Below are 27,293 nucleotides of genomic sequence, written 5' to 3'. Positions count from 1 at the left end.
TAGTACTTGGAGGGGAGACCACCAAGGAAGTCCAAGGTTGCTATGCAGAGGCAGGCAATGGCAAACCACCTTTGGATGTCTCTGGCCTTGAAAACCCCATGAGAGGTCACCAGAAGTCAGTTGCAACTTGATGACACTTAATTACTGCCCTGACCTGGATGGCCCCAGCTAGCCTGATCTCATCTGATGTCAGAAGCTAGGTAGGGTTGGCCTTGGTTAGTACTTGGATGGGAGACCACCAAGGAAGTCCAGGGTTGCTATGCAGAGGCAGGCAATAGCACACCACTTGTTAGTCTTTTGCCTTGGAACATCCCTCGGTTGGGGTCACCATCAGTCAGTTGTGACTCAACAGTATGTCCTTCTTCTTTCAAGTTTTATGGATGGGGGTCATGCAGGTTGGAAAAGGCCGGATCTCGCTCAGAACCTTATTTCTCTGCTCTCCTGTTTTCAGGTGCTTGAAAGTGGCCTCCCCCCTGCAACCACTCCCGAGGACCCGCTGAGCTCTCCATGTCCCGTCTCCCGGACTCACCCTGATTGCACCCTGGCAGCTGCGGCTTTCCCCTGCTTTGAAGGATATAAAATGTACCAGAGCTTAGCTCTTGCCCCTAACCCTGGCCAGTCGGCGTACTCCCATGACTCGAGCAACTTCCTGCACTCGCCACCCAGCCCGGCCGTCTACGTGCCCACCAGCCGGGTGCCCTCCATGCTGCAGAGTCTGCCTTACCTGCAGAGTTGCGAGCCTGCCCACCAGAGCCATCCCCTGAGCCACACGGGCTGGGCACAGGCAGCCGGCGCTGACACATCCCACTTTAATGCCAGCAGCCCTCACCCGTCTTCGGGCTTTTCCTACTCGCACAGTCCCCCGGGTGGTGGCAGCGCTGGACGAGACGGGGGTTACCAGAGCCCACTTTTGCTGGGTGCCGGAGGACGCGATCAGTACGGCAATGCTCTGGTGCGCTCGGTCAATGGATCCTACTCCAGTCCTTACCCGGGTGCCTATGTCAGCCCTGCAGAGATGCCACCATCTTGGACTGCAGGGCACTTTGAAAGCAGTGTCTTGCACAGCCTCCAGACGCGGCAGGGGACCTTGCCTGGCAGGAGACCCACGTTTGGTATGTACTGGTCCTCCTCGGTAGGAGTTATTCCAGCTTCTTTTTATTCTAAATTGTTGGGGATCTTAACCTGGAGAATGGCCCATTGGTTTTGAGAAGTAAAGGTAGTCATTACTGACCCATGGGGGGATGTCAAGAGAGTCAAATATAAAAAATATAAAAAAGCATAAGAGCCCTGTTGGATCAGACTAGTGGTCTAGTCCAGCATCCTGACCCACACAGCGGCCAATCAGTTACTGTGGGGAGCCGACAACAAGGCATAGAGGCCGAGGCCTTCATAAGAACATCAGAAGAGCCCTCATGGATTAGACCAGTGGTCCATCTAGGCCAGCATCCTGCCTCACACAGTGGCCGATCAAATTCAAATTTATCATATTGAAAAGGAGAACCAGCATGGTGTAGTAGTTAAGAGTCGTGGTGTGGAGCGGTGGGCTCTGATATGGAGAACCGGGTTTGATTCCCCACTCCTCCACATGAAGCCAGCTGGGTGACCTTGGGCAAGTCACAGTTCTCTCCAAACTCTCTCAGACCCACCTACCTCACAAGGTGTCTGTTGTGGGGAAGGGAAGGTGATTGTAAACTCTCTCAGACCCACCTACCTCACAAGGTGTCTGTTGTGGGGAAGGGAAGGTGATTGTAAACTGGTCTGATTCTTCCTTAAGTGGTGGAGAAAGTTGGCATATAAAAACCAACTCTTCTTCTTTATCATCTAAATACACAGAGAACTCTGTACAGGGAGTGCAGTGAATGGCCAATCCGTTCCTCTGCAGGTAGGGTTGCCAGGTCCCTCTTTGCCACCAGTGTGAGATTTTTGGGGTGGAGCCTGAAGAGGGTGGGGTTTGGGGAGGGGAGGGGCTTCAGTGCCATAGAGTTCGATTGCCAAAGCGGCCATTTTTCTCCAGGTGATCTGATCTCTATCGGCTGGAGTTCAGTTGAATTAGCAGGAGATCTCCTGCTACTACCTGGCAGCTGGCAACCCTATCTGCACGGCCAACAACAGGGCATAAAGGCTGAGGCCTTCAGGAGAATGTAAGAAGAGCCCTGCTGGTTCAAACCAGTGGTCCATCTAGTCCAGCATCCTGACCCACACAGTGGCCAACCAGTTCCTCTGGAGGGCCAACAACAGGTCACCGAGGCTGAGGCTTTCCCATGATGTTGCCTCCTGGCTCTGGTATTCAGAGATTTGCTGCCTCTGCATATCTGCATTCCCTTTATTCACCACAGTTAGGAGCCACTGATGGGCCTTTCCTACATGAATTTGTCTAATCCCTTTTGATGTTATATTGCTCATGCCTTTGAGCTACTCTTGTTTCTAGTCAAATAGGTTTTGTGGATATTTCTTTTTTTAAGCTTTACAAAAAATGTGTAAAAGTCTGTCATGAGACAAATGTGCACCCTAGAAGTCATGCTGCCTTTCAAGGCATGTGAAATCCTTGTGCATTTTTCTTGGTGGGAGGAGACAACCTGCCAGCCTCAGCTTTGTACAGGCTAGCCAACTTCCATAACATGGAAAATTCTTCAGACTCTCCTGAATCTCCTGAAAGTCGATCATGTGCAATGCAGGTCATAGACATCAGCACCAATGTCATAACCTCCCCACACAAAAAAGTTGCTGTGAGTCCTGTAGATGGGCCAGAAAGTGGGATATACATGTTTTAAGAATTCAGAAAATCTTAAGATGATGAGAAGGCCTGGAATCTCCACCAAAGAATTCTCAGAACCCTGCAAAACAGCCACTCAGAACTTGGTTAGTTTTGAGTCCAGTAACACCTTAGAAACCAATAAGATTTCAGGGTATAAGCTTTTGAATGTCAACGCTCTCTTCATCAGATATGAGTAGAATGGAGATAATTGAGTCTTTATATCCCGTTCAGAAAGTGGGAGAGGTGTTGTAAAGGATGCAAAGTTAAGAAGAAGAGGAGTTGGTTTTTATATGCCAACTTTCTCTACCACTTAAGGAAGAATCAAACTGGCTTACAATCACCTTCCCCTCCCTCTCTTCACAACAGGCATCCTGTGTGGTAGGTGAGGCTGAGAGAGCTCTTAAGAGAGCTGTGACTAGCCCAAGGTTGCCCAGCTGGCTTCGTGCATTGGAGTGGGGAATCAAACCCAGTTCTCCAGATCAGAGTCCACCGCTCCAAACCATCGCTCTTAACCACTACACCATGCTGTTACAATGCAAGTTACAATGCATATTGTAATCAGTTTGATTGGAGCAGAGTGAGGTACAAATCCTATGTCCCTATTCAGCCCTGGGAAGTCCATTCTTTTGAACCTGGGAATGAACTCAAGTCAGATGTTACAATAAGCAACATTGTTAGATCAAACCCCAGTTAGTCTGGATGCAGATGGTGCTACACGCTAGGGTTTGGTAAAGGTCCCCTGTGCAAGCACCGGGTCATTCCTGACCCATGGGTTGACGTCACATCCCGATGTTTACTAGGCAGACTTTGTTTATGGGGTGGTTTGCCATTACCTCCCCCAGTCATCTTCCCTTTACCCCCAGCAAGCTGGGTACTCATTTTACCGACCTCAGAAGGATGGAAGGCTGAGTCAACCTCGAGCCGGCTACCTGAAACCGACTCCCGTCAGGATTGAACTCAGGTCCTGAGCAGAGCTTGGACTGCAGTATTGCAGCTTACCCCTCTGCTACACGGGGCTCGTAGGGTTTGGTACAAAGCTATAATGTCAAATTATGGGTTGCAGCTGGTTCAGTCCTAAGTGAGGTTTGTTGCGACGGCAGGATGTACGAGCCAGCATCTCCCCTTGTGGCTGCTTCTGCATAGAGATTCAGGTGGGTGCTGAAGACCATGCCAAAGGGTTTCAGAGGGTCAGCCATGTTGGCCTGCAGTAGAACAGCTAGATTCAAGTCCAGCCGCACATTAGAGACCAACAAGAGTTTCAGGCTATACACTTTCAAGAGTTAAATCTCTGACAAAGGCAGCTTTGACTCTTGAAAACTCATACCTTGTTGGTCTCTAAAGTGCTGATGAGAGCCAACATGGTGTAATGGTTAAGACAGTGGACTGTAATCTGGAGAACTGGGTTCAATTTGCAACTCCTTTACATGGAGCCTGCTGGGTGACCTTGGACTGGTCCCAGTTGAAAGCATGAGGCTGCCTTATACTGAATCAGACCCTTGGTCCATCAAAGTCAATATTGTCTACTCAAGAGCAGCAGCGGTTCTCCGGGGTCACAGGCAGAGAGGTCTTTTACATCGCCTGCCTGGTCCCCTTAACTGGAGATGCCGGGGATTGAACCTGGGGCCTTCTGCATGCCCAGCAGATGCTCTACCACTGAGCCGCAGCCCCTCCTCAGAACTCTCTCAGCCCACACAGAGGCAGGCAATAAGTCAGCCACTTCTGAACCAATGCTAATTTGCTAATTTCTCCATGCCTACTATCCCTTTGCATATCAGACCTGATCCAATCCTGCAAATTTCATTTACTTGCTCTGGACATTTACATTGCCATTGTGTTTGTAATTCATTCTTCTCTACCTAAGGATAGATGGACTCACATTCTAATTGAATCTGAAGAAGTGAGCTGTGGCTCACAAAAGCTCATCCCCTGCCAGAAATTATGTTAATCTTTAAGGTGCTAATGGACCTTTTCTCTTTTCTACCACTTCCACCTAAGGTGGTCCTTTGTCTTTCCATTTTAATTCAATCAAGTTCATGCCACGCCCTACCAGGTGCTAAAGGTCTCTTGCTCTTTTCCACTTCTGAATGTCTCTTGCCTTGAAAACTCTACGGGGAGGGCACTTCCACCTCCCACAATGTGCTACTAGACTTGAATCTAGTTGTTTAAAGAGGAAGGGGACTCCTCAGGTCAAGGAGCCAAAACTGGAGAATTTCTGGCCTTGAGCATCGGAAGTCCCTCCAGCCCAGGAATCCAGCAATGTTAAATGAGTGCTCAAAATTTAACAAAAAAACACAACTGGAGACTTTTCAGGAATGGGAGGCATGCACAGCGCAGGGGCTGTGGCTCAGAGATAGAGCCTCTGCTTGGCATGCAGAAGGTCCCAAGTTCAATCCCCAGCATCTCCAGTTGTAAGGACCAGGCAGTAGGTGATGTGAAAGACCTCAGCCTGAGACCCTGGACAGTTGATGCCAGTTTGAGTAGACAATACTGACAATGGACCGTGGGTCTGATAAAGCAGCTTCATGTGTTCACGTTGGCAACCTAAGTCAGGTGTCAAGCTTAGGCACCACCTATAGCAAAGTTCTCGTTTCAGGCACGCACCCCAATTTGGGGGGGGGGGCTGTGGCTCAGTAATAGCGTAACTGCTCGGCATGCAGAAGATCCCAGGTTCAATCCCCGGCATGTCCTGTTAAAGGGACTAGGCAAGTAGGTGATGTGAAAGACCTCTGCCGGAGACCCTGGAGAGCCGCTGCCGGTCTGAGCAGACAAGACTGACTTTGATGGACCAGTTCAGTAGACGGCAGCTTCATGTGTTCATGTGATTGATTCTTGGTTGGATTTCAGCCATGTGTTCTTTCTACAGAAATCGCCCAAATTCTAAAACACCCAGTGATAATCTGCCTGAATATGGGTTTAAAATCACCTGCATCCAGGTGGACAGAGGATAGTACTGAGTGGAAGGGAAACTTGTGTGCAATGGTGTCCATTCTCTACAAAGCAGAAACATAGCAACGGTATTTCAGTGATTTCCCATCAATCATTTAAAAAGATTATTATTTTTTAATGATCAAGGCAGAAGTCAAGAGGACTAGCACCTTTGTAAGTTCCACCGCCCCAGCTTCCCAGGTTGCAGGACCATATCAATCATTTAGCCCAAGTACTGTGGCTGAACAGTGTTTCAAATGGGACTGGGTTGGCAGGGGATTTCTTTCTGGCGGGGCTGCCGTAAGAGAATCCTGGGAGAGGATTTTCGTTTCCCCAATAACACTTAATTTCTCAGCCAGGGCTGTCAACTCCACATCAGATCCAGGTTGTAATATAAATATAGGACCTGTGCCTTTCTTTAAAATTAGAGTGTTTTCTAACATGCTTGAATAAAAATAGAATGTCCTCCCATTTCTTTTAAACACAGTCATGGCTTGCTAAAGATGTCAGAGAATCAGAGAGTATGTTCCAGTTTAAGGGACTCTTTCCAGGGAAAGAGATCTGCTTCATGTTTTCTTTCTCCTTGCTTCGATTGTGGCTGTCAGCTTTTTAGGGTGCTTTCACACAAGCTGAATAATGCACTTTCAATCCACTTTAATGATCGTTTGCAAGTGGATTTTGCCATTTCACACAGTAAAATCCAGCTGCAAAGTGCATTAAAACTGGATAGCGCGTTATTCGGCATGTGTGAAAGTGCCCTATATTTCTACACCTCTCTTTGAGGACTCGAATCTGGGGGGAGGGGAAATGACAGTCTTATCCTCCTAAGATTTTTGAATCTTGACAATTGACAAAGGTTAGTCCTCGGCTTTGTTTGTTTTTCTTTCCTTCCAACCGGCAAAAACCTTTCCATCTCTCTCTCTCTCTGCCATGAAACCCATGCGAAGAGTCGATCCGCTCCAGTTCAATGGCGTTTACTCTCAGGGAAGCACACCTAGGACCATACACTTCAATAATGGACTGAGGCCATTTACGCATAGGAAGTTTTGCCTCGGATTTGCCGCCGTCTAGGTGCACATTTCCCCCATCTGAATTCTCCAAACTCTGCATGGAGGCTTGTTTTTGAGTTTAGACAATTTGGATGGGGAAAATGTGCATCTAGAGAGCGGCAAATCAAAAGGAAAACCTCCCATGCATAAATGGCTGTAGGTTTTTGGTTTTTTTCCCTTGCGGCTTGAATCCACTTTTTCCAAAGCTATGACTCCTTCAAACGTTGTTTGATTTTGAATGGGGTTTCCCTGCAAAGTTCAGAAGGGGAACTTTTCCCCGGCGGACTTCCCAAGGCTGCGCGTTCCTGAATGCGCTTTCTGTATTCTTGGCAAGAAACCTGGAGAACAAATCACAAAGAGGGGTAAATCCTCCCCCCCCCCAAAAAACGGGACTAAAAAACCCCCAGTCTGTTAAATCCCCCCCCCCCCCCGACAATATCCACGTTTCTCCTGGTTTCAATAGTAACGCTGGTGTTTAAACCAGGCCGGCAGATTTATAGTCCGGGGTCGCCTTTAAAAGTAATTTATCGCCCCAATGAATTGAGGTCCGGACAGACTCCGGGGCTCCTAATTCGGCTTCACCCAAACAAATCAACACCCACCCCCGCCCCACCTCCGGGCCGGTTGTGGCGGAGAGCCGCCAAAGCACCCCGTGAAGCCGCTTCTCTTTCGGTTCACACTCTGCGCACCTTTGCCAATTCGAATCGGCCGAGGCGAGCGTAATGCCCGAAGTTTGCGTTTGGCTAGTTAAAAATGAGGATATTGAAATTGTTCCAAGACTTTCTATTCCTTGGCTCCACCATCAACCAAAAGGGAAACTGCAGCCAAGTAATCAGAAGGAGGTTGAGACTGGGAAGGGCAGCCATGAAGGAGCTAGAAAAAATTCTTAAGTGTAAGGATTTGTCACTGGCCACCCAGATCAGGTTAATTCATGCCATCGTATTCCCTATTACTATGTATGGGTGTGAAAGCTGGACAGTGAAGAAAGCTGGTAGGAAGAAAATAGATTCCTTTGAAATGTGGTGTTGGAGGAGAGTGATACGGATACCCTGGACCGCCAAAAAAACAAATCAGTGGGTTATAGATCAAATCAAGCCTGAACTGACCCTAGAAGCTAAAATGACTGAACTGAGGCTGTCGTATTTTGGTCACGTCATGAGACGACACGAGTCCCTGGAAAATACTGTCATGCTAGGAAAAGTTGAGGGCAGCAGGAAAAGAGAAAGACCCAACAAGAGATGGATTGAGTCAATAAAGGAAGCCACGGGCTTCGATTTGCAGGATCTGAGCAGGGCTGTCAAAGATAGGACATTTTGGAGGACTTTCATTCATAGGGTTGCCATGAGTCGGAAGCGACTTGACGGCACTTAACACACACACACACACACAGTTTAAAATACCCGCGATGAAATCGGTCTGGCTAATGGGACAGAATTTCACTTAGGGTTCTCTTGGTTGGTTGGTTGGTTGGTTCTTGGAAAATCCTCTTTCAAGCTAACGAAAACGTTTCTGCGTTTGTTAGTCTGGTCGAAAGCTGCCCCCCCCCTCAAAAAAATAAGCGTTTATCTTTATAACAAATTCGAAGCACCCCCCACGTATAATCCTTTTTGCTGGAAACCCATAAAGGAGAACCCCAGAATCTTTTTTTAAAACGAAACGGGGCCTTACTCTGAAGTAGACCCATTGCCGTCGATCGGAAGGCTTGTTCCCTTAAAAAGGGGCTGAATTGCCTTGAGAACCGCAGCTTCCCAGTTTTGCTCTCCCGTTCTCTTCGCGGAAGAGTTTCCTTAAATCACTGGTTCCCAACCAGGGGTCCATGGACCCCCAGGGGTCCGCGAGAGCTAAATTAAGGTCCGCGAAACAAAGTTATAAACCCATAATAAATTAATATTTTCAATTAAAAGTTCTCTATTATAAAATATATATATTCAAATATAATTCTAAGTTTAATGTTTAACTAACAGTTATGATTAAAGTTTATTTTCAAATTCCCAGAATTTTTATTTTGAACCTTGGGGTCCCTGCACCGAACAAAAAGGTCCTAGTGGTCCCTGGTCAAAAAAAAGGTTGGGAACCACTGCCTTAAATTAATTCCATCTTAGAAACCGACTCTAGGCCATTTATACATGGGCGGTTTTGCCTTGGGGTTGCTGCTCTGTAAATGCACATTTTCCCCATCCGAATCCTCAGAATTCAAAAATAAACCCCAATAAAGCGTTCTGAGAATTCAGATGGGGAAAATGTGCATCTAGAAAGCAGAAAATCCAAGGCAAAACCTCCCCGGCATAAATGGCCTCTAGAAAGTCGCTTCCAGAGATCCGATTTTTTTCGCTTTCATTCTAGTCCGATTCGGATCCCAGATTCTGCCTGGCTGAAAACTCTGCGGTTGGTTTTAATAAAACTGGCGTAGGGTTCACGTTTGAGTCGGGAGACTGCGATCCTAACGGGTTGCTTCGGGGGCAACCGACAAACTGGACTCACTCCGGAGTAAAAAACGCGTATTTGATCGGTTTGCCCAGCTTGCTGGTTTCTTGTAAGATTGACTCCGAAGCAGGTAAAACCCTCGCCCTTTTTCTGGCTGGCCATGTTTGCGGTTGGGGAGGAGGAGGGGTTGCATATGTTAACCCCTCCCCCCCCCAAACAACAAAAAACCCCAGCTGACAAGTAATATATTGAAATGTCTCCATATGGAAATATATTGAAGTTTGTTTATTGAAATAAGGGAGCTATTTAAAATCAAACTGTTCTTTATGAGATAAGGTTTGATCCCATTGGCACGCTGGACCCAAAGTCCTTGTGATTGTTAAAAACTTGGAGAGTAATTTATATTGTGGGGGGGGGTTAGTTGAAAACCACAATATAAAATCATACAGACGTCTTTTATTTAAATGTCTTTAACGCTTCTGTAAAGATTCTCCGGGATCAGAGGAGCATGCCTATTATATGACGTGCTGTGAAACACAGGTAAGATCATTAGGGTTGCCAACCTCCAGTTAGTAGCAGGAGATCTCCTGCTATTACAACTGATCTCCTGCCGATAGAGATCAGTTCGCCTGGAGAAAATGGCAATTGGACTTTATGGCATTGAAGTCCCTCCCTTCCCCAAACCCCGCCATCCCCAAAACCTCCCACCGGTGGCGAAGAGGGACCTGGCAACCCTAAGGATAATGCTGCTGCAGTCGTCTTGTTTGTGGGCTTCCTAAAGGCACCCTGTTGAACAGACAGCTGGACTTGATGGGCCTGGGTCTGATCCAGCATAGCTTTTCTTATGTTCTTACTAGATTCAAACACAGCTAAATCAGAAATCCTATGGAACTCGGTAGGACTTTGGCTCAATTGGGCTGGCTTGGAATTTGTCTGCAGTCAAATGTATGCCCATAGGATGGGCAGTTCATACAGCAGTGTCCTTTGGAGGGCCATTTTTGTTTTGTAAAGTGTTGGTAACAATGTCCAGCAGCTTACTCCTCTTTCAAGGCATGGGTTGCTTGCTTCTAAATGTATATGTTTCTCAAGTTCACGGTAAAGTCATAGCATCTCCAGTGTATATCTGTGTGTGCTAAGAAATCAGGAAGTCTGTTTTAGAATGTCGTTGGATACGTTCAGCTTGGCTGTGCAGCTCAACCCTTGTTTACTCAGAAGTAAATCATGTGATGTTCCAGGAAGTTCACTCCCAAATCCATGTGTAAATGTGACTGCTCTCTCATGTGTTTCCAAACAGCCCTCAGTCTCATCCGGGTTGGGTCTGGTCCTAGCACAGATGGTTTGCCGTCTTCATGAAATTTCAGAACTCATCCATCTTCTGAAAGGAGATGTGTCTAAATAGACTCACATTGCGTTGAAGCTAATGTGCCTGGGTTTTAACATATTCAGTCCCAGTGGTTTTTAGGTAGGATTGAGGGTCTCTTACTGCACTGAGCACCCCTCTGGAGTAGGGAAATCTGTAAATGGAATCTGCTTTTATCCCTTAAGGTGTACCCTCCTTCAGTAACCAAGGGGGCCCCATGTTTGCTAAGCCTCTGGAACAAATGTCCATTTGAGAAGCGCCCTCTGAGTGATGGCATCCTCTTCCCTAGATCTTTCAGGGACATAAACTCGGTTTACTATTGGATAACATAAGGGGTTTTCTTGCTAGGAGGTATTCTTTCGCTAACTGGCTTTAACTGGGAGCCAGCATTGTGTAGAGTGGTTAAGAGCGGTGGTTTGGAGTGGCGGACTCTGATCTGGAGAACCGGGTTTGATTCCCAACTCCTCTGCATGAGTGGGAAATCTGGTGAACTGGATTTGTTTCCCCACTCCTACATGAAGCCAGCTGGGTGACCTTAGGCTAATCACAGCTCTCTTAGCCCCACTTACCTCACAGAGTGTCTGTTGCAGGGAGGGGAAGGTGATTGTAAGCCGGTTTGATTCTTCCCTAAGTGGTAGAGAAAGTCGGCATATAAAAATCTACTTCTTTCTCCTAACAACACCCCTGTGAGGTAGGCTGCAGGGCGTTACCGGCCCAATTGGAAACTCCTAATATGTTGGCCAGCATATCTAGAGAGCTTCACTGAATAAGGGATCCCAGATGCATGTTTGAGGGTATCTAAAGAGGCATGGATGAGGTCTACCAATCTGTAGGGAACTGCACAACAACTATAAAGAGAGGTTCCGTACTGTTTGTCTGAACTGTATTAAGCTACTACCTGGGACACACAGCGGGCTTCCTTTGAATCTAATTGTTCCAAGTTATTTAAGGGAGGGGGGGCTATTCAAAGGCAAAAAAATTCCCCCAGCTGCATCTGAGTCTCTGGGGACTATTCTGAATGGCAGAAATCACCAAATTTCATGTGGAAGATTTAGTTCGTTGGGCTATCAACCAATTAATTTTATTCATATTTCTGCTTTGCTTTTTTCTACGGCGGGCATTAATTGATCATCACCTGCTGTTTTTTAATCAATCAAATGTCAAAAGATCTGGGTGTTACTGACGGGAAAATAAGCTCTGTGCCGCTTGGAGGTGTAGGAGCATGAGGAATTAGCCGCCTTGAACTAGGAGGGAATACTGGATATAAATGTTTTTAATAAATAAAATTACAGCAAAAGCTTCCTTCTCAGGAGGACGAAGATCCTTGATCGGCTTGATACTCTTGGTCCTGGAGTGTCAAGGAATGAGAGAGAAACAAATGAGCGTGTCCTCGGCGCTCAACTCTCCCTGATCCAGTGGACCAACCAAGTGAACCCCTGATTGGTTAATCGAACCAATTCACTGCCTGTAGTACTAATGCTTATGTAGCCAGCAAGGTGTAGTGGTCAAGAGGGGTGGACTCTGATCTGGAGAACTGGGTTTGATTCCCCACTCCTACACATGAGCGGCAGACGCTAATCTGGTGAACTGGATTTGTTTCTCCGCTCCTGCGCACAAAGCCAGCTGGGTGACCTTGGGCTAGTCACAGCTCTCTCAGTCCCACCTACCTCGCAGGGTGTCTGTTGTGGGGAAGGGAAGGTGATTGTAAGCCGGTTTGATTCTCCCTTAAGGGGTAGAGAAAGTCGGCATATAAAATCCAACTCTTCTCCTTCTTCATCTTATTGGGGGAGGATGGTAACCTACATGTACTTCTGATCCTCTCTCCAAACGCTGTGTTCAAGTTCTTCTGAGACTTTGATGGGGTCAGGGTTTGGCCGGAGCTAAAGCCATAAAATTGGCTCGCGGAGGGGGCGACCCCCTTTGCCGTCCTGCGAGTCTGTCGTTTGTCAGCTCGGAGCTGTCCGGGTGATTGATATCCGGCCCGCTCGATCCCCCAGCCTTCCCCGTCAGCCAAAGACATTCCAACGGACCCGGCCCAGCCTGCCTGTCGCCACCAGTCAACCAGCAGCACCATTTGATTGAAATCAGGGAAGTCTCCCGGTCCTCCCCCAACCTCCTCTTTTATCATCTTACAATAACATCATCCCGATCATTTATTTTTACAACAGAGCTGGGCTGCGCTTCCCTGGCCCGCTCGAGCGGTCTGAGACAAGGACTCTGAGGGATAACTTTAGCCAGGCCAAAGCTTCCAGAGAAGTCAGTGGCCATTAGTTGCTGCCCCACCAATTGCCAAGGCATTTTTCCCCCTGGTTTTAAAACAAATTAATTTAAAATGAAGGGTGTTGGAGAATGCAGGGCCTTTCGGCCAAGATTCACCCACTACGTGTGCCTCAGTCCTCTTGGCATTACTCCGAAAGCAAATTTCATTTATGTGTTTGTTTACATTACTGATAGTCCGCCTTTCTCACTTGGACTCCAGGCAGATTAAAAGCTGGGTTACCCAAGGTTGGGTGGAAAAGATAAAATAATAATAAATATGTTTTATTTTAAGGCGCTATATAAGGATTAAAAACATTAAAAATGATCAAACATGGCACAATGGCGTCTTATAACTTTGATAGACCTATACCACACGCCAGATGCATTTCAATTGCTGTTAGTTGCCATTAGTTGCTGCCCCATCAATTCCAAGGTATTTTTTCCCCCTGGTTTTAAAACAATTAATTTAAAATGAAGGGTGTCGGAGAACACAGGGCCTTTCGGCCGAGATTCACCCACTACATGTGCCTCAGTCCTCTTGGCATTACTCAGAAAGCAAATATCATTTATGTGTTTATTTACATTACTAATAGTCCGCCTTTCTCACTTGGACTCCAGGCAGATTAAAAGCTGGATAACCCAAGGTTGGGTAGAAAAGATAAAATAATAATATATTTTATTTTAAGGCGTTATATAAGGATTAAAAACATTAAAAATGATCAAACATGGCACAATGGCATCTTATAAGGCTGATAGGCATATACCACATGCCAGATGCATTTCAATTGCCGTTAGTTGCATTTTCCATTAGATGCATTTCACTTGCCATTAGTTGCAATTGCCATTAGATGCATTTCAATTGCCATTAGTTGCTGCCCCATCAATTGCCAAGGTATTTTTTTCCTGATTTTAAAACAAATTCATTTAAAATGAAGTGCGTTGGAGAACACAGGGCCTTTCGGCCAAGATTCACCCACTGTATGGGCCTCAGTCCTCTTGACATGAGAAGCAAGTTTCATTTATGTATGTATGTATTTACATTATTGATAGTCCACCTTTCTCACTTGGACTCAAGGCAGGTTAAAAGCTGGGTTCCCAAGGTTGGGTGAAAAAGATAAAATAATAATAGAGGAATATATTTTATATTTATTTTTTAAGCCGAGGCTAGATGGTTTTTAAGCAGAGGCTGGATGGCCATCTGTCAGCGATGCTGATTATATGACTTTAGGCAGATAACGAGAGGGAGGGCATCTTGGCCATCTTCTGGGCATGGAGTAGGGGTCACTGGGGGTGTATGGGGAGGCAGTTGTTAATTTCCTGCATTGTGCAGGGGGCTGGACTAGATGACTCTGGTGGTCCCTTCCAACTCTATGATTCTAAGGCGCTATATAAGTATTAAAAACATTAATAATGATAAAACATGGCACAATGGCATCTTATAAGGTTGATAGACCTATACCACACACCAGACGCGTTTCGGCCAGGAGGCCTTCATCAGAGGTCAAATTAAACCCATATAATGCATACACAAGTATTTACAAATAACTCAACATATGCAGACAACCATAAAGGATGATAACAAATGAGTCTCAATCCAATGTAAGACAATTGTATAATTATTAATAGATGTTTACGATTACTTGCTAAATAAGTTTAAAAGCTGGCAGATTACCCAAGGTGAGTCGATAGAATTAATTTAAAATTAAGTGCACTAGAGAACACAGACAGGATCTTTATGCAGAGATTTGCCCACTGTGTGTGCCTCAGTCCCTCTTGGCATTACTCAGAAGCAAATTTCATTTATGTGTTTATTTATTTACATTATTGATAGTCCGCCTTTCACACTTGGACTCAAGGCGGATTACCTAGAGTGAGTCAATATGATTAATTTAAAATTAAGTGCATTGGAGAACATTTTCTTTGGTGTCTACTTCAGAAAGGGCTGACAGCAAGACAGCGACTGCTTTTAAAATACAGCCGAATGAGACCAAACTGATATGAATAATTCAGGATCTTTATGCACTGGGTAAGAGCTGTGTGTGCCTCAGTCCTCTTGGCATTACTCAGAAGCAAATTACATTTATTTACATTAGTTATAGTCTGGCTTTCTCACTTGGGCTCAAGACGGACGACACAGAACGAGTCAACGGGACATTCAATGAATGATGCAATAGGATGAGGGTTGTAGAACCAATCGGAAGTCTAAAAACAACTGAAACAAAGCATAAGTCTTAACGTGACTCAATAAATAATGCAAAAATTACATAGTATGTTCCTACTTACAACAAGTAGGAGCCCCGTGGCGCGGAGTTGCAAGCTTCAATACTGCAGTCCAAGGTGTGCTCATGACCTGAGTTCGATCCCGACGGAAGTCAGTTTCAGGTAGCCGGCTCAAGGTTGACTCAGCCTTCCATCCTTATGAGATCGGTAAAACGAGTACCCAGCTTGCTGGGGGTAAAGGGGAGATGACCGGGGAAGGCACTGGCAAACCACCCCGTAAAAAAGTCTGCCTAGTAAACGTCAGGATGTGACGTCACCCCATGGGTCAGGAATGACCCGATGTTTGCACAGGGGACCTTTACCTTACCTTTTACCTACTTACAGCAAACTATACACAGCAGCATAGACAACAGTCCCTAACCATTTATGCAAGTAACTTTGTGAATTATTTTGTACCATGCAACCCCATTGCCTGAGTAGAAAGGTCAGTGTGAATACAGCTAGTGTGGTGTAGTGGTTAAGAGCAGTGGACTCTAATCTGGAGAACTGGGTTTGATTCCCCAAACTGAGAGGGCTGAGAGAGTTCGGAGAGAACTGTGACTAGCCCAAGGTCACCCAGCTAGCTTTATGTATAGGAGTGGGGAATCAAATCTGGTTTTCCAGATTAGAGTCCACCACTCTTAACCACTACACCACACTGGCTATCAGCTTTGGGAAATCAGATTTCAGTTCTTCAGTTTTGTTTAGTTGTTCTTAATTACCTTATTTATATATGATTTTTAATGTTGGTTTTAATGTTTTTGACTGTTTTCTCCCTTGGGGACCCTACTGTAAATTTAGTGGAGAGGCAGCATAGAAATGTTTCAAATAAATGAAATATTTATTTGAATGCATGGAAAAGCATGTCTCCAATTTTAATCCAGGGAAAATTTGGGGGACTCCTCCCCTCCATGTTGACAGCTTGGGAAATGCTGATCTCCTTGGTCCCTTGATATCTTAATTGTCTTAACATTATTTATTGGGACCTAGCATCAAATCATTTTAAAATGGAACCCATCAATTTCCTGACACTTTCATTCCCCAGTCTTTATACCATATAGCCTATGTCATGTATGTATGTTATTCCTTCAGTGGTTCAATTGCTTTTCCGGAATTTTGAGATCCACAAGCACATTTTTTTTGTATCAAGAAAAGATGGGTTTTGAAGGGAATGAGGAAGGTAACATTGCACCGGTATTTTGGGAAGGAGTTCCAGGCATAAGGAGCAGCGTGGGGGAAAGGACGGAGTCATGAGAGAGCAGAAACCTGAGAATGGTGGAGATGGAGGGTGAAGATCACAGGTAGGGAAATATCAGGAGAAAAGAGTGGAGAGATGCAGAGAGACAAAGCCATAGAAATCCTTCAAAAGTAAGAATGGGATGTTCATGGAAGATGGTGGAGATGGAGGGTGAAGATCACAAGTAGGAAAATATCAGGAAAGAAGAGTGCAAGGAGGCTAAGGCATAGAGGTCCTTCAAAAATGAGAATGGGATGTCCATGGAGGATGGTGGAGATGGAAGGTGAAGATCACAGGTAGGGAAATACCAGGAAACAAGCAAAGAGATGCATGGAAGCAAAGCCATAGAGGTCCTTCAAAAGTAAGAACGGGATTTTCATGCAGGATCTGAGAGCAGACAGAAAGACAACACGAGAATTTAAGAACAGGGAACACATCAAAATGACAAGAGGTGACTTTGGCAGCAGACTACTGGTTAGGGCTAAGCGAGTGAGATGCAATGGCAGAAGTCCCAAAAGGATGTGGCTGCAGTTGTCAAGAAGTGACCAGAGCATAAACCAGGGTTTTCACCATAAACCTAGAGAGGGGCTGTGCTGTAAAGGTTAGCAATTCAAGAGGAAGTTTAGTAAATGAAGAAGCAAGGAAATACTTATAGTGCTTTTTAAAAAAGTCCCTCCTCAAGCACCATGCACTTAACAAAATCCATCCTCTTCTTATTTGTCCATTTCAGAGTTCTTGGAAGAATTCCCAGGCGATGGCAGAGAATGTGTCAACTGTGGGGCGATGTCCACCCCGCTCTGGAGGAAGGATGGCACTGGGCACTACCTGTGCAACGCCTGTGGGCTCTATCACAAAATGAATGGCATTAACAGGCCCCTCATCAAACCGCAGAAAAGACTGGTAAGGATAACAAAATGCAACCTGGAAATCTGTTGAATTCATGGATTGCCCTGTCGGATCTTCATGTTTGGGGTCGAGGGGGAGAAGAAAGGTTTCTTAACGTACGCTGATTTTTATAAATGTACACAGCTGCTTGTCTAGTACATTCTTATTGTGTCATGTTTCCAAAGAGCTCATAGCAGCAGACATAGTCTCCCTTTCTTGAAGAAGGAGGAGGAGGAGTTGGTTGTGTAGGAGTGGGGAATCCAACCCTGTTCACCGGATTAGCGTCCACCACTCATGGGGAGGAGCGGGGAATCAAACCCGGTTCTCCAGATTAGAGTCCACCGCTCCTAACCACTACACCATGCTGGCTCATAACCACTTTATAAGCTCCTAACCACCACTGTTAACCACTACACCCTGCTGGCTCATAACCTCATAACCCTATATAATGTGGGGTAAGGTGTAGAGAATGTAACTGCCCAAGGAGGGCAGGGTTTGGGGAGGGGAGGGACTCCAATGCCATAGAGTCCAATTGCCAAAGCAGCAGTTTTCTCCGGGTGATCTCTCTATTTCTCTATTGGCTGGAGATCAGTTGTAATAGCGAGAGATCTCCAGCTAGTACCTGGAGGTTGGCAACCCTAGAAGTAAGCCATGGAAGGAAATGCATTCTTTTTATTTCTAAACTGTTTCCCTGCTTTCTCCTCCTATGTGGCTGGGGCGGATCCAGGCTTAAACATGCAGTTCTGCAACCCTCGCTTTTAGTTGGATCCTAGATGTACTACTCAGTTGAGTCATTCATCTTCCCTACACACAGTTTTCATTTTTTTTAAGCATCTAAAGTGTCCTTGGATGCTGCAATAGAACAGGAAAGGGGAAGGGAAAATGGATTGTTTTAACCCCTTCTCTCCTTATCTTTTTTTGCTTAAAATTGTCTCTTTTAGTACCTGTGGGAGAGAGAGAAAAATACTAATGGGAAAGCAGAGGTAGCTTTGAGAAGACAAAAGAGCAAGAAGAGAAAGGGTTAAGCATCATCATTTTCTCTCCCTTCCTCCCCTAGGGTTGCCAACCTCCAGGTGGTGGCTGGAGTTCTCCTGGGATTACAACTGACCTCCAGGCAACAGAAAGCAATTCACTTGGAGAAAATGGCCTCTTTGGAAGGGGGACTCTATGGCATCATACCCCATTGAATTCCCTCTCCTCCCCAAATCCCACCTTCCTCAGGCTCCACCCCCAAAATCTCCAGGTATTTTCCAACCTGGAACTGGCAACCCTATTTGTGAGCTACAGCTCATTTCTTCAGATAGAGCTAGAATGTGATAGATCATGATAGGATGCCTTGTTAGTCTGTCACTAGCAATAAAAAGAGCAAGAGTCCAGTAGAACCTTAAAGACTAAGAAAATTTCTGGCAGGGTATGAGCTTTCGTGAGCCACAGCTCACTTCTTTAGATACAGCAAGCTTCAGATACATTCAAGCTGTATCTGAAGAACTGAGCTGTGTCTCACGAAAGCTCATATTCTGCCAGAAATTTTCTTAGTCTTTAAGGTGCTACTGGACTCTTGCTCTTTTCTGTAGCTAGAATGTGAGTCCATCGATCCTTAAGAGTGAATTGAACACAATTGAAGCTGCCTTATACTGAATCAGACCCTTGGTCCATCAAAGTCAGTATTGTCTACTCAGACCAGCAGCACCCCTCCAGGGTCTCAGGCAGAGGTCTTTCACATCACCTACTTGCCTGGTCCCTTTAACCGGTGATTGAACCTGGGCTCTTCTGCAAGCCAAGCAGATGCTCTAGCACTGAGCCACAGCCCCTCCCCGACACCCAATGGCAATAGCATGTAAATGTCAATAGCAGGTAAATAACAATAGCAGGCGTGATTGGATTAGGTGTGATATGCAGAGGGGTGGTAGGGGTACAGAAATCAGCATTGGTAATGAGACAGGAATCCCAGGTCTCCTATTCTGTCCAAGAGAATGAGGTGTCTTGAGCTTCATTATTTCTTGCAATACAGCAGGAGTTAGAAATTGGCCTAGTTATGTCCTGCTTTCCTGCGAAAGGCAGGATATCTGCTTCCATTCTGGGTGCAATTGATTAGCTTACCACTTTGGGAGCATTCACAGGCAGAGTGGAAATAAAGTAATTTTCAGGCAACCAAGAGGACATTTAACAATAGATGCCTTGGGTAGCGTTGCCAACCTCCAGGTTCTAGCTGGAGATCTCCTGCTATTACAACTGATCTCCAGCCGATAGAGATCAGTTCCCCTGGAGGAAATGGCTGCTTTGGCAATTGGGCTCTATGGCATTGAAGTCCCTCTCCTCCCAAACCCCACCCTCCTCAGGCTCCACACCCAAAATCTCCACGTATTTCGCAACCCAGAGCTGGCAGCCTTAGCCTTGGGGCTCTCTCCTGGGCTTGGCTGGCTTTTTATTTCCCCTGCATGTATGACTCATTTTAAAGTTATGCTTTCCAAAATGGGGGAAGGACCCTGGTACCTTTTCCTCTAATACTCAAAGAAACACGATTCCAAGGGTGGGGGTCTCTTGGTGGCCTCTCCCCAGTGGGGGGGTGTATTTGGGGCAACAACAGGTGAGAGCATCTGCTCAGCATGCATAATGTTTCAGCTTCAATCCCCGATATCACCAGTGAAAAGATCTGGCAGTAGGTGATCTCTACGTAACACCCTGGAATGCTGCTGCCAGTCTGAGTAGACAATACTGACTGAGGAAGGCAGGGTTCAGGAGGGGAGGGACTTCAATGCCATAGAGTCCAATTGCCAAAGTGAACTTGGAAGTGAAATTGCCAGGGGAACTGATCTCTATCGGCTGGAGATCAGTTGTAATAGCAGGAGATCTCCAGCTAGTACCTGGAGGTTGGCAACTCTAGGAAGGCATCATATTGGAATAGGTCTGGGCAATTAGGAATTGGATGTATTGTGTTTGGGTTCTGATCAGTTAATATCCCACAGAACAGCCCTAAGCTCTGTGAAATTGCACATGGCCAGCACCTAATTAAGTGCGCTTTGTGTTTGGTATTCCAAAAACCCCACTGCAGACGCGTCTTGATCAGCTTCATTCCAAAAAATTAATTCACCTCTTTCAATTTCAGAAAGTGGAATGCAGTTTTTAAAAAGTAGCTGTCTGCTGCTTAGTGAGAAGAATATGTCCCCATAGCAATCTAATATTAGGTAACACTTCCATTAGAAATATTCTTTGGCTGTTCTTGCCCTAGATTTTGTTGGCAAAAATCCATTTAACTTCAGTGGAAAGGGATTAAAGGAATATTACCAAGCTTTGTTGCAGCAGTTTTTAAAAAATTGCAAAGAGAAGTGATCTCAGCAGAAAGTTATTTTGTCCAAACGAATTTGGTTATCTTTTTTTGTGTCCAATGGACATTTCTCATCTTCCAGGAAACGGGTGTAAGCAGTGATTCCATCCTCCTGCTTTATCTAATTTTGGTCATTCCGCCTCCCTCGTCTGGGGGTGCAGGCGGCATCTAAGGAGATGGTTTGCTTTCTTTTCCAGTCCTCCTCTAGACGTGCGGGTCTCTGTTGCACGAACTGTCATACTACCAATACGACGCTCTGGAGACGAAATGCAGAAGGGGAGCCCGTTTGCAACGCGTGCGGATTATACATGAAACTCCACGGGGTAAGCAATCAGCTGCTTCATGAACTCCTGCTTTTCCGTCACTGCTGCTATCATGGCAAGAGGCAGGAGGGTTGCGGAGGGGGCAGTGTCCTGGGAGAAAAAAATTAAAAAGAAAAAGAAGACCTTGGCTACCTACCAGAAGTTCTGAGCCCAGAGTTCCTGGTGATTCCTAGAGGTACCCAGAAGTGACAACAGGAGCTCTAGGAATCGCTAGGGTTGCCAACCTCCAGCTACTAGCTGGAGATCTCCTGTTATTACAACCGATCTCCAACTGATAAAGATCAGTTCCCCTGGAGAAAATGGCCGCTTTGGCAATTGGACTCTATGGCATTGAGGTCTCTCCCCTCTCCAAACCCCACCCTCCTCAGTCTCCGCCCCCAAAATCTCCAGGTATTTCCCAACCCAGAGCTGGCAACCCTAGTTGTAACCCACTTTAGGTCTGCATTGAGGAGAAAAGCGGGATAGTAGGTCCATAAAAACATAAAACAATAACACCCCCCTAGACAACGGCGCAGGTGCTAGAGAGAATAATCTAGGAAAAGCAGAAAAAACATCAGGATACAACTGAACCCCAATAGTTGCAAACCCTTCACAGATCTCCCAAAGGCGGAGATTAAGGGGGCAGAACAGGCTTTGTGGAGTAGGGAATTCCAATGCCAACCTGTCTGTCTAGTGCCTCTTCATTAGGGTTGCCAGCTCTGGGTTGGGAAACATCTGGAGATTTTGAGGGTGGAGCCTGGAGAGGGGAGGGTTTGGGGAGGGGAGGGACCTCAGCAGGGTACAGAGCCATAGAGTACATCCTCCAAAGCAGCCATTTTTTTCCCAGGGAAACTGATCTCTTGTTTGGAGATCAGTTGTAATAGCGGGAGATCTCCAGGCCCCAACTGGAGGTTGGCAACCCTACTCTCCATCCAAGCTGTTTAGAGCACCATATGGGTTGCTCCCATGCCCATTTTGTCTTCCCCTCAAATCTGAAGTAGGCGTAGCTATGGTAGTTTGTGGCTAGAGAGGGAATGTAGCTCAGTGGAACAGCCTCGGCTTTGGGGGCAGAAAGTCCCAGGTTCCATTCCCAGCATCTCCAATTAAAAAGGACCAGGTATTTAAATGATGTGAAAGACCTCTTCCTGGGACCCTGGAGAGATAGACCAATGGTCTGGTTCAGTATAAGGCAGCTTCATGTTGTATTTGTGTGTGGTTGGCCCAAGGTCAGATAGTGAGCGTCATGGCAGAGAGGTATTGATCTAGGGGTCAATGCTAAAAAATCCCTGTTTCCTGTGCCCACCAATCCAGCATGGTGCGTTGGTTAGGAGCGGCAGGCTCTAATCTGGAGAACCGGGTTTGATTCCCTGCTCCTCCACATGAGCGGCAGACTCTAATCTGGTGTACCGGGTTGGTTTCCCCACTCCTACACATGAAACCAGCTGGGTGACCTTGGGCTAGTCACAGTTCTCTCTGAACTCTCTCAGTTCCACCTACCTTACAAGGTGTCTGTTGTGAGGAGAGGAAGGGAAGGAGTTTGTAAGCTGGTTTGATGCTCCTTGAAAGGTAGAGAAAATCAGCATATAAAAACCAACTCTTCTTCTTCAATCCATTTCTAAGTAGGTGAAAGAAGCAAGCCAGTGGTAATAGATCTCCTGTTAATAGCAGGTTCATATACTCCAAGGTGGTCCCCTCGGTACCTGTTCCTAAGTCAGTTGGGGCTTTAAAGTTCAATATGCATTTTGATTTGTGCCCAAAAACCAAATTAGCAGCCAATGTCCTTGATATACAACTAGGCAAATATTCCCCCAGAGGGGGCCTAGTTACCAGTAAGACCCCTGCTGCCATATTTTTGCCTCTACTGAAGTTTCAAGACCGTTTCCAAAAGCGTCATGTACTTGGAGGGCACTGTATAATTCGTCTTTCATCACGGAAGTAACATTCGCAAAATGTCGCATTGAAACGGTGACGCGAGTCAGGGACAAGTTCTCTTCTGGCACTCCACACGGCTCCTCTGAATGTGCTCTCAGTTGGAAGGGGGGGAAAAGAAGAATCCCAAGAAAGGAGGATGGGAGCTTAAATCCTCTTCAGTTTTTAAAAATTTGAAGGCACGACAACCTGGGGTGGTAATTTGGATTTGGGCATCGATGCATCTATCTCAGGGACAGGAAAGTATTTTATTTTACAGCTAATTCTCCAAAGCCCTTGCAGGGGGTGGGGTGGGGGGTTAGGAAATGAACAACATCTATCAGGAAGTTCTCCCAACACTGTGTCTCATACATCTGTTACCCAAGGACTGCCGATGAGAAAAAATAGCCTCCTACGAAGGACAAGGACATCTTGTAGTTTGAACAATACACAGTATATAGGGAGCAGAGAGAATGTACGTGTATAGAAATGCTGATGTAAGCCAACAAAGAATCTTGGGGTACCTTAAAGATTTATGGTGGCATAAGCTTTCATGGGATATGTGGAGCGTTCTCAGTTGACAGATACAGATGCATGGAAAAATTGTGAACGTTCCCTTAAAAGCCAATGAAATGTAACAGGACCATAGGGTTGCCAACTTCCAGGAAGTAGCTGGAGATCGAAGAAAAAAGAAAAGGGGAATGAAACCCAACCTAAAAAACAGAAGCTGGGTACCCAAGGTTGGCTGAGATAAATAAAATAAATTGACAGATAGTGAAAATAGAATTGATTTAAGGTGCTATGTCAAGATAAAAATTATTTTAAAAAAATAGTTAAAACAGCACCATGGCATTTCCTAAGGTTGATATACTGTGACCACATGCCAGACGCGTTTTGGCATATTTGGCCTTCCTCAGTGGTCAATTGAAACCCATGAAAAACATACACACATATTTACAGATATACAGACAATTATATATCAGACCAGGCATGTATATAGGTTGTATAGTATATTTCCAATTATACAAACATCTGGTTAGGTTGTCTACAAGTTGTTATACTGGGCTGTATATGACTCCCATATAAAATGTGTGTGCAATTTGTTAAGCTGCAGTACTGCAGTCAAAAGCTCTGCTCACGACCTGAGTTCGATCCCGACGGGAGTCGGTTTCAGGTAGCCAGCTCAAGGTTGAGTCAGCCTTCTATCCTTCCGAGGTCGGTGAAATGAGTACCCAGCTTGCTGGGGGTAAAGAGAAGATGACTGAGGAAGGCACTGGCAAACCACCCCGCAAACAAAGTCTGCCTTGGAAACGTCGGGATGTGACGTCACCCCATGGGTCAGGAATGACCCGGTGCTTGCACAGGGGACCTTTACCTTTTTTTAAAACAGTGTTTTACATGGGTTTCAATTGACCACTGAGAAAGGCCAAACAGGCCGAAACGCATCTGGCATGTGGTTACAGTATATCAACCTTAGGAAATGCCATGGTGCTGTTTTAACTATTTTTTATCTTGACATAGTGCCTTAAATAAATTATATTTTCACTGTCTATCAATTTGTTTTATATATCGCACCCAACCTTCGGTACCCAGTAGCTGGAGATCTCCTGCTATTACAACTGATCTCCAGCCAATAGAGATCAGTAACCCTGGAGAAAATGGCCGCTTTGGCAATTGGACTCTATGGCATTGAGGTCCCTCCCCAAACCCCGACCTCCTCACACTCTGTCCCAAAAACCTCCCGCTGTTGGAAAAGGGGGACATGGAAACCCCAGAGGACCAGTTTTGCTTTTACTTTCTCAGTGCACATTTCAGAGGTATAAAACAGAAGGGATCTCGTCACGACTGCAGGAACTGTTGCCCAGAGAGTTCCTCCTGGCTATGCTAAGCTCATTTCCGACATACTGCAAGAGAGTTCCATGGTCTTGATTGAGATCTAAATGAGCGGAATCAAATAGGCTAAGAAAATCTAACTAGTGACTCTCACCTTTGTTCATGAAAAGGTGCCGAGGCCTCTGGCGATGAAGAAGGAAAGTATCCAGACAAGGAAGAGGAAACCAAAAAATATTACCAAAGGCAAATCTTCAACAGGTAGCAATTTTTGTGACTTTCGCTCAACAGTTGGGGGTGCTTGCATAGCTACTTCTTGATGCAAGGAGTAATTAAATTGTGGAATTCACTGCTAGATACGATGGCCAATCCAAGTCTGACAAACTGGTGGGAGAGTTGGGGTCAGAGTTTTACGGATAACATGGGCCGCAAAAAAAGACAACTCGGTGGTTCTAGATCAAATCACGCCAGAATTTTCCCTAGGAGCTAAAATGGAGAGCCGCTGCGGGTCAGAGTAGACAATACTGACTTTGATGGGCCAAGGGTCTGATTCAGTATAAGGCAGCTTCATGGATTTTGCTTTGTATCTTCATTGCTGTCTAAACCCTTTTAAACCATCCTCTTTCAGGGTCCACAACTTCAACCACCAATTCCCCTTCTTCCATTACAAATTCCGAAAGCACCGTCACTTTAAAAACGGAACCCGCGGTGACATCACAATATCCGGGACAATCTATGGTGTCCACTTCCCAGGTAAAGTATAACAGAAACTGCTGTCCTTGAGGCAAGGCTTCCCTGACATACATAACTTGCGTCCCCTATTCAACCCAGTGACAAAGAGTTTTTTTAAAGTAAGATTCCATAAAAAATTAAAAAGCAATTCAATCCAATCAATGACTTTTAAAAGCTGAAGCAAACATTCCTTTCTCAAGGTTGCCAGGTCCCCCCTCTCCACAGACGAGAGGATTTTGGAGCGAAGCCTGAGGAGGGCTGGGTTTGTGGAGGGGAGGGACTTCAATGCCATAGAGTCCAATTGCCCAAGCGGCCATTTTCTCCAGGTGAACTGATCTCTATTGGCTGGAGATCAGTTGGAGATCTCCAGCTAGTACCTGGAGGTTGGCAACTCTACATAGACTCCACCCTCCAAAGCAGCCATTTTCTCCAGGAGAACTGATCTTGGTTGTCTGGAGATCAATTGTAATAGCAGGAGATCTCCAGGTGCCATCTGGAGGGCGGCAACCCTATCTATGGGGCATGTACTGCTCAGCCTCAACCCTGGCAAGCCATTTGGATGGGATACCTTCCAGGAATTCCAGGGGGTGACTCGGAGGCAGGCAATGGCAAACCACCTCTGAATGTCTCTTGCCTTGAAAACCCTACGGGGTCACCATAAGTCAGCTGTGATTTGACAGCAGGGTGAGGAAAGACTGCTTATTTGGCTGCAAGAGCCATAATGGAACTGGATAACTGTTCCTCAGAAAGCATTACCTCTAACACTGACAACTATGCTTGTTTCTCTGCTGTAACTCTTTTTTTTTTAAGTAGATTTTTATTTCTCCACACATTAGACACCAAAAACATAAACACCTTACAAACACAATACAGACTATTACATTTTGGTATTAATCTGGCATAGTCTATCATGCATCAATTCAGAATATAGCTATTCTGTTCTACCTACTTTCTAAATCAACATATATATATTTTCTAAAGAAAAAAAGAAAGAAAGATTAAGGAATTAATGATTCACACTTACTATTTCTAATGTTGTTATATAGTTGGATCATCTTCATGATTAACATAACTATAATTATATCTGTTGCTATATGGATTATCAACTATAAATAATTTATTAATTTTTTGGCCCCCTATATCTATATATCTATATATAGATATATATAATAAGAAATAGTGGGTAGAAAAATTAATACATTATTTATAGTTGATAATTCATATAGCAACAGATATGTTAAAAAACCCATTAATAAATCAGATTATGATTCTTAACACATATAGCCATAACAGTCTCAGATTTGTCTCCATTTTTCCATTATTATATGAATTATCAACTATACATAAATTGTATAAATTGTTAATTTTTCTATCCACTGTCTAATATATGCTTCTTAACTCAATTTATTTATTCAATGACATTCTTAATACAGTCTCTGGTTTTTCTCAAACTCTTCCATTATTTCATGAATTATCACCCATGAATAACTTGTTAGTTTCTCTATCCATTATCTATTCCTTAACCGACTTTACTTATTCAATTATATTTCTCCGCTGTTAACTCCTTGTAGGGTCATCCAAGCCCATCTGAAGATGCCCTGGCCGACGGCCACTCTCAGTTCAAGTACGAACCAGAGGATTACGCCTTCTCTTCGAACACCGTGCCCCAGCAGTCAGGACTAAGCGTTGCTCTTCGCCAGGACTCATGGTGCGCGCTGGCGTTGGCCTAAAAAAACCCCCGGTCTTCCATTTTGAAATAAGCGTGCTTCGGAACAAGCGTTGATTTTATTTTTAGGCTGCAGGTGGATAGCAAGCGAAAGGAATCTCCTGCCTTTGTCTGTAATCAACACAGTGCTATTTTTTAAAAAAAAGACAAAATTTTTTGTTTTCTCCCTCAAAAGGCACGTCACACAGATGTCAACTGAGTACGGCGATACGCCGTCTTCATGAGCCAACCCAGCTCTCTTGGTACTTGGTTCTCTCAAAGGTGTTTAACTCTAACCCTCACTAATGGAAAACGGGAGAAATGGGGACTTTTGTTGC

The 27,293-nt window shown here is 45.3% G+C and overlaps 1 protein-coding gene across 1 annotated transcript; it reads left to right on the top strand.

Annotated features, from left to right (window-relative positions):
* Nucleotides 1-501: 501 nt before the first annotated feature.
* On the top strand, nt 502-26,980 carry GATA5 (GATA binding protein 5). The gene is made up of 6 exons (XM_056844597.1): nt 502-1,112; nt 16,999-17,168; nt 20,676-20,801; nt 24,692-24,779; nt 25,147-25,271; nt 26,822-26,980. The coding sequence occupies exons 1-6, from the start codon at nt 581-583 to the stop codon at nt 26,978-26,980; spliced, it is 1,200 nt and encodes a 399-aa protein (XP_056700575.1). The 5' UTR covers nt 502-580.
* Nucleotides 26,981-27,293: the final 313 nt, after the last annotated feature.

This window comes from Euleptes europaea, chromosome 2 (assembly GCF_029931775.1).
Source record: "Euleptes europaea isolate rEulEur1 chromosome 2, rEulEur1.hap1, whole genome shotgun sequence".
Taxonomy (NCBI): domain Eukaryota; kingdom Metazoa; phylum Chordata; class Lepidosauria; order Squamata; family Sphaerodactylidae; genus Euleptes; species Euleptes europaea.
This window is presented reverse-complemented; position numbering and strand designations above follow the sequence as displayed.

Bases quoted from the DNA above. Each gene is read 5' to 3' on its own strand.
- GATA5 (XM_056844597.1), top strand. From the start codon at position 581: ATGTACCAGAGCTTAGCTCTTGCCCCTAACCCTGGCCAGTCGGCGTAC. The intron at 24,780-25,146 runs GTAGCAATTTTT...ATCCTCTTTCAG, and splicing joins CAAAGGCAAATCTTCAACAG to GGTCCACAACTTCAACCACC. The intron at 25,272-26,821 runs GTAAAGTATAAC...AACTCCTTGTAG, and splicing joins CTATGGTGTCCACTTCCCAG to GGTCATCCAAGCCCATCTGA.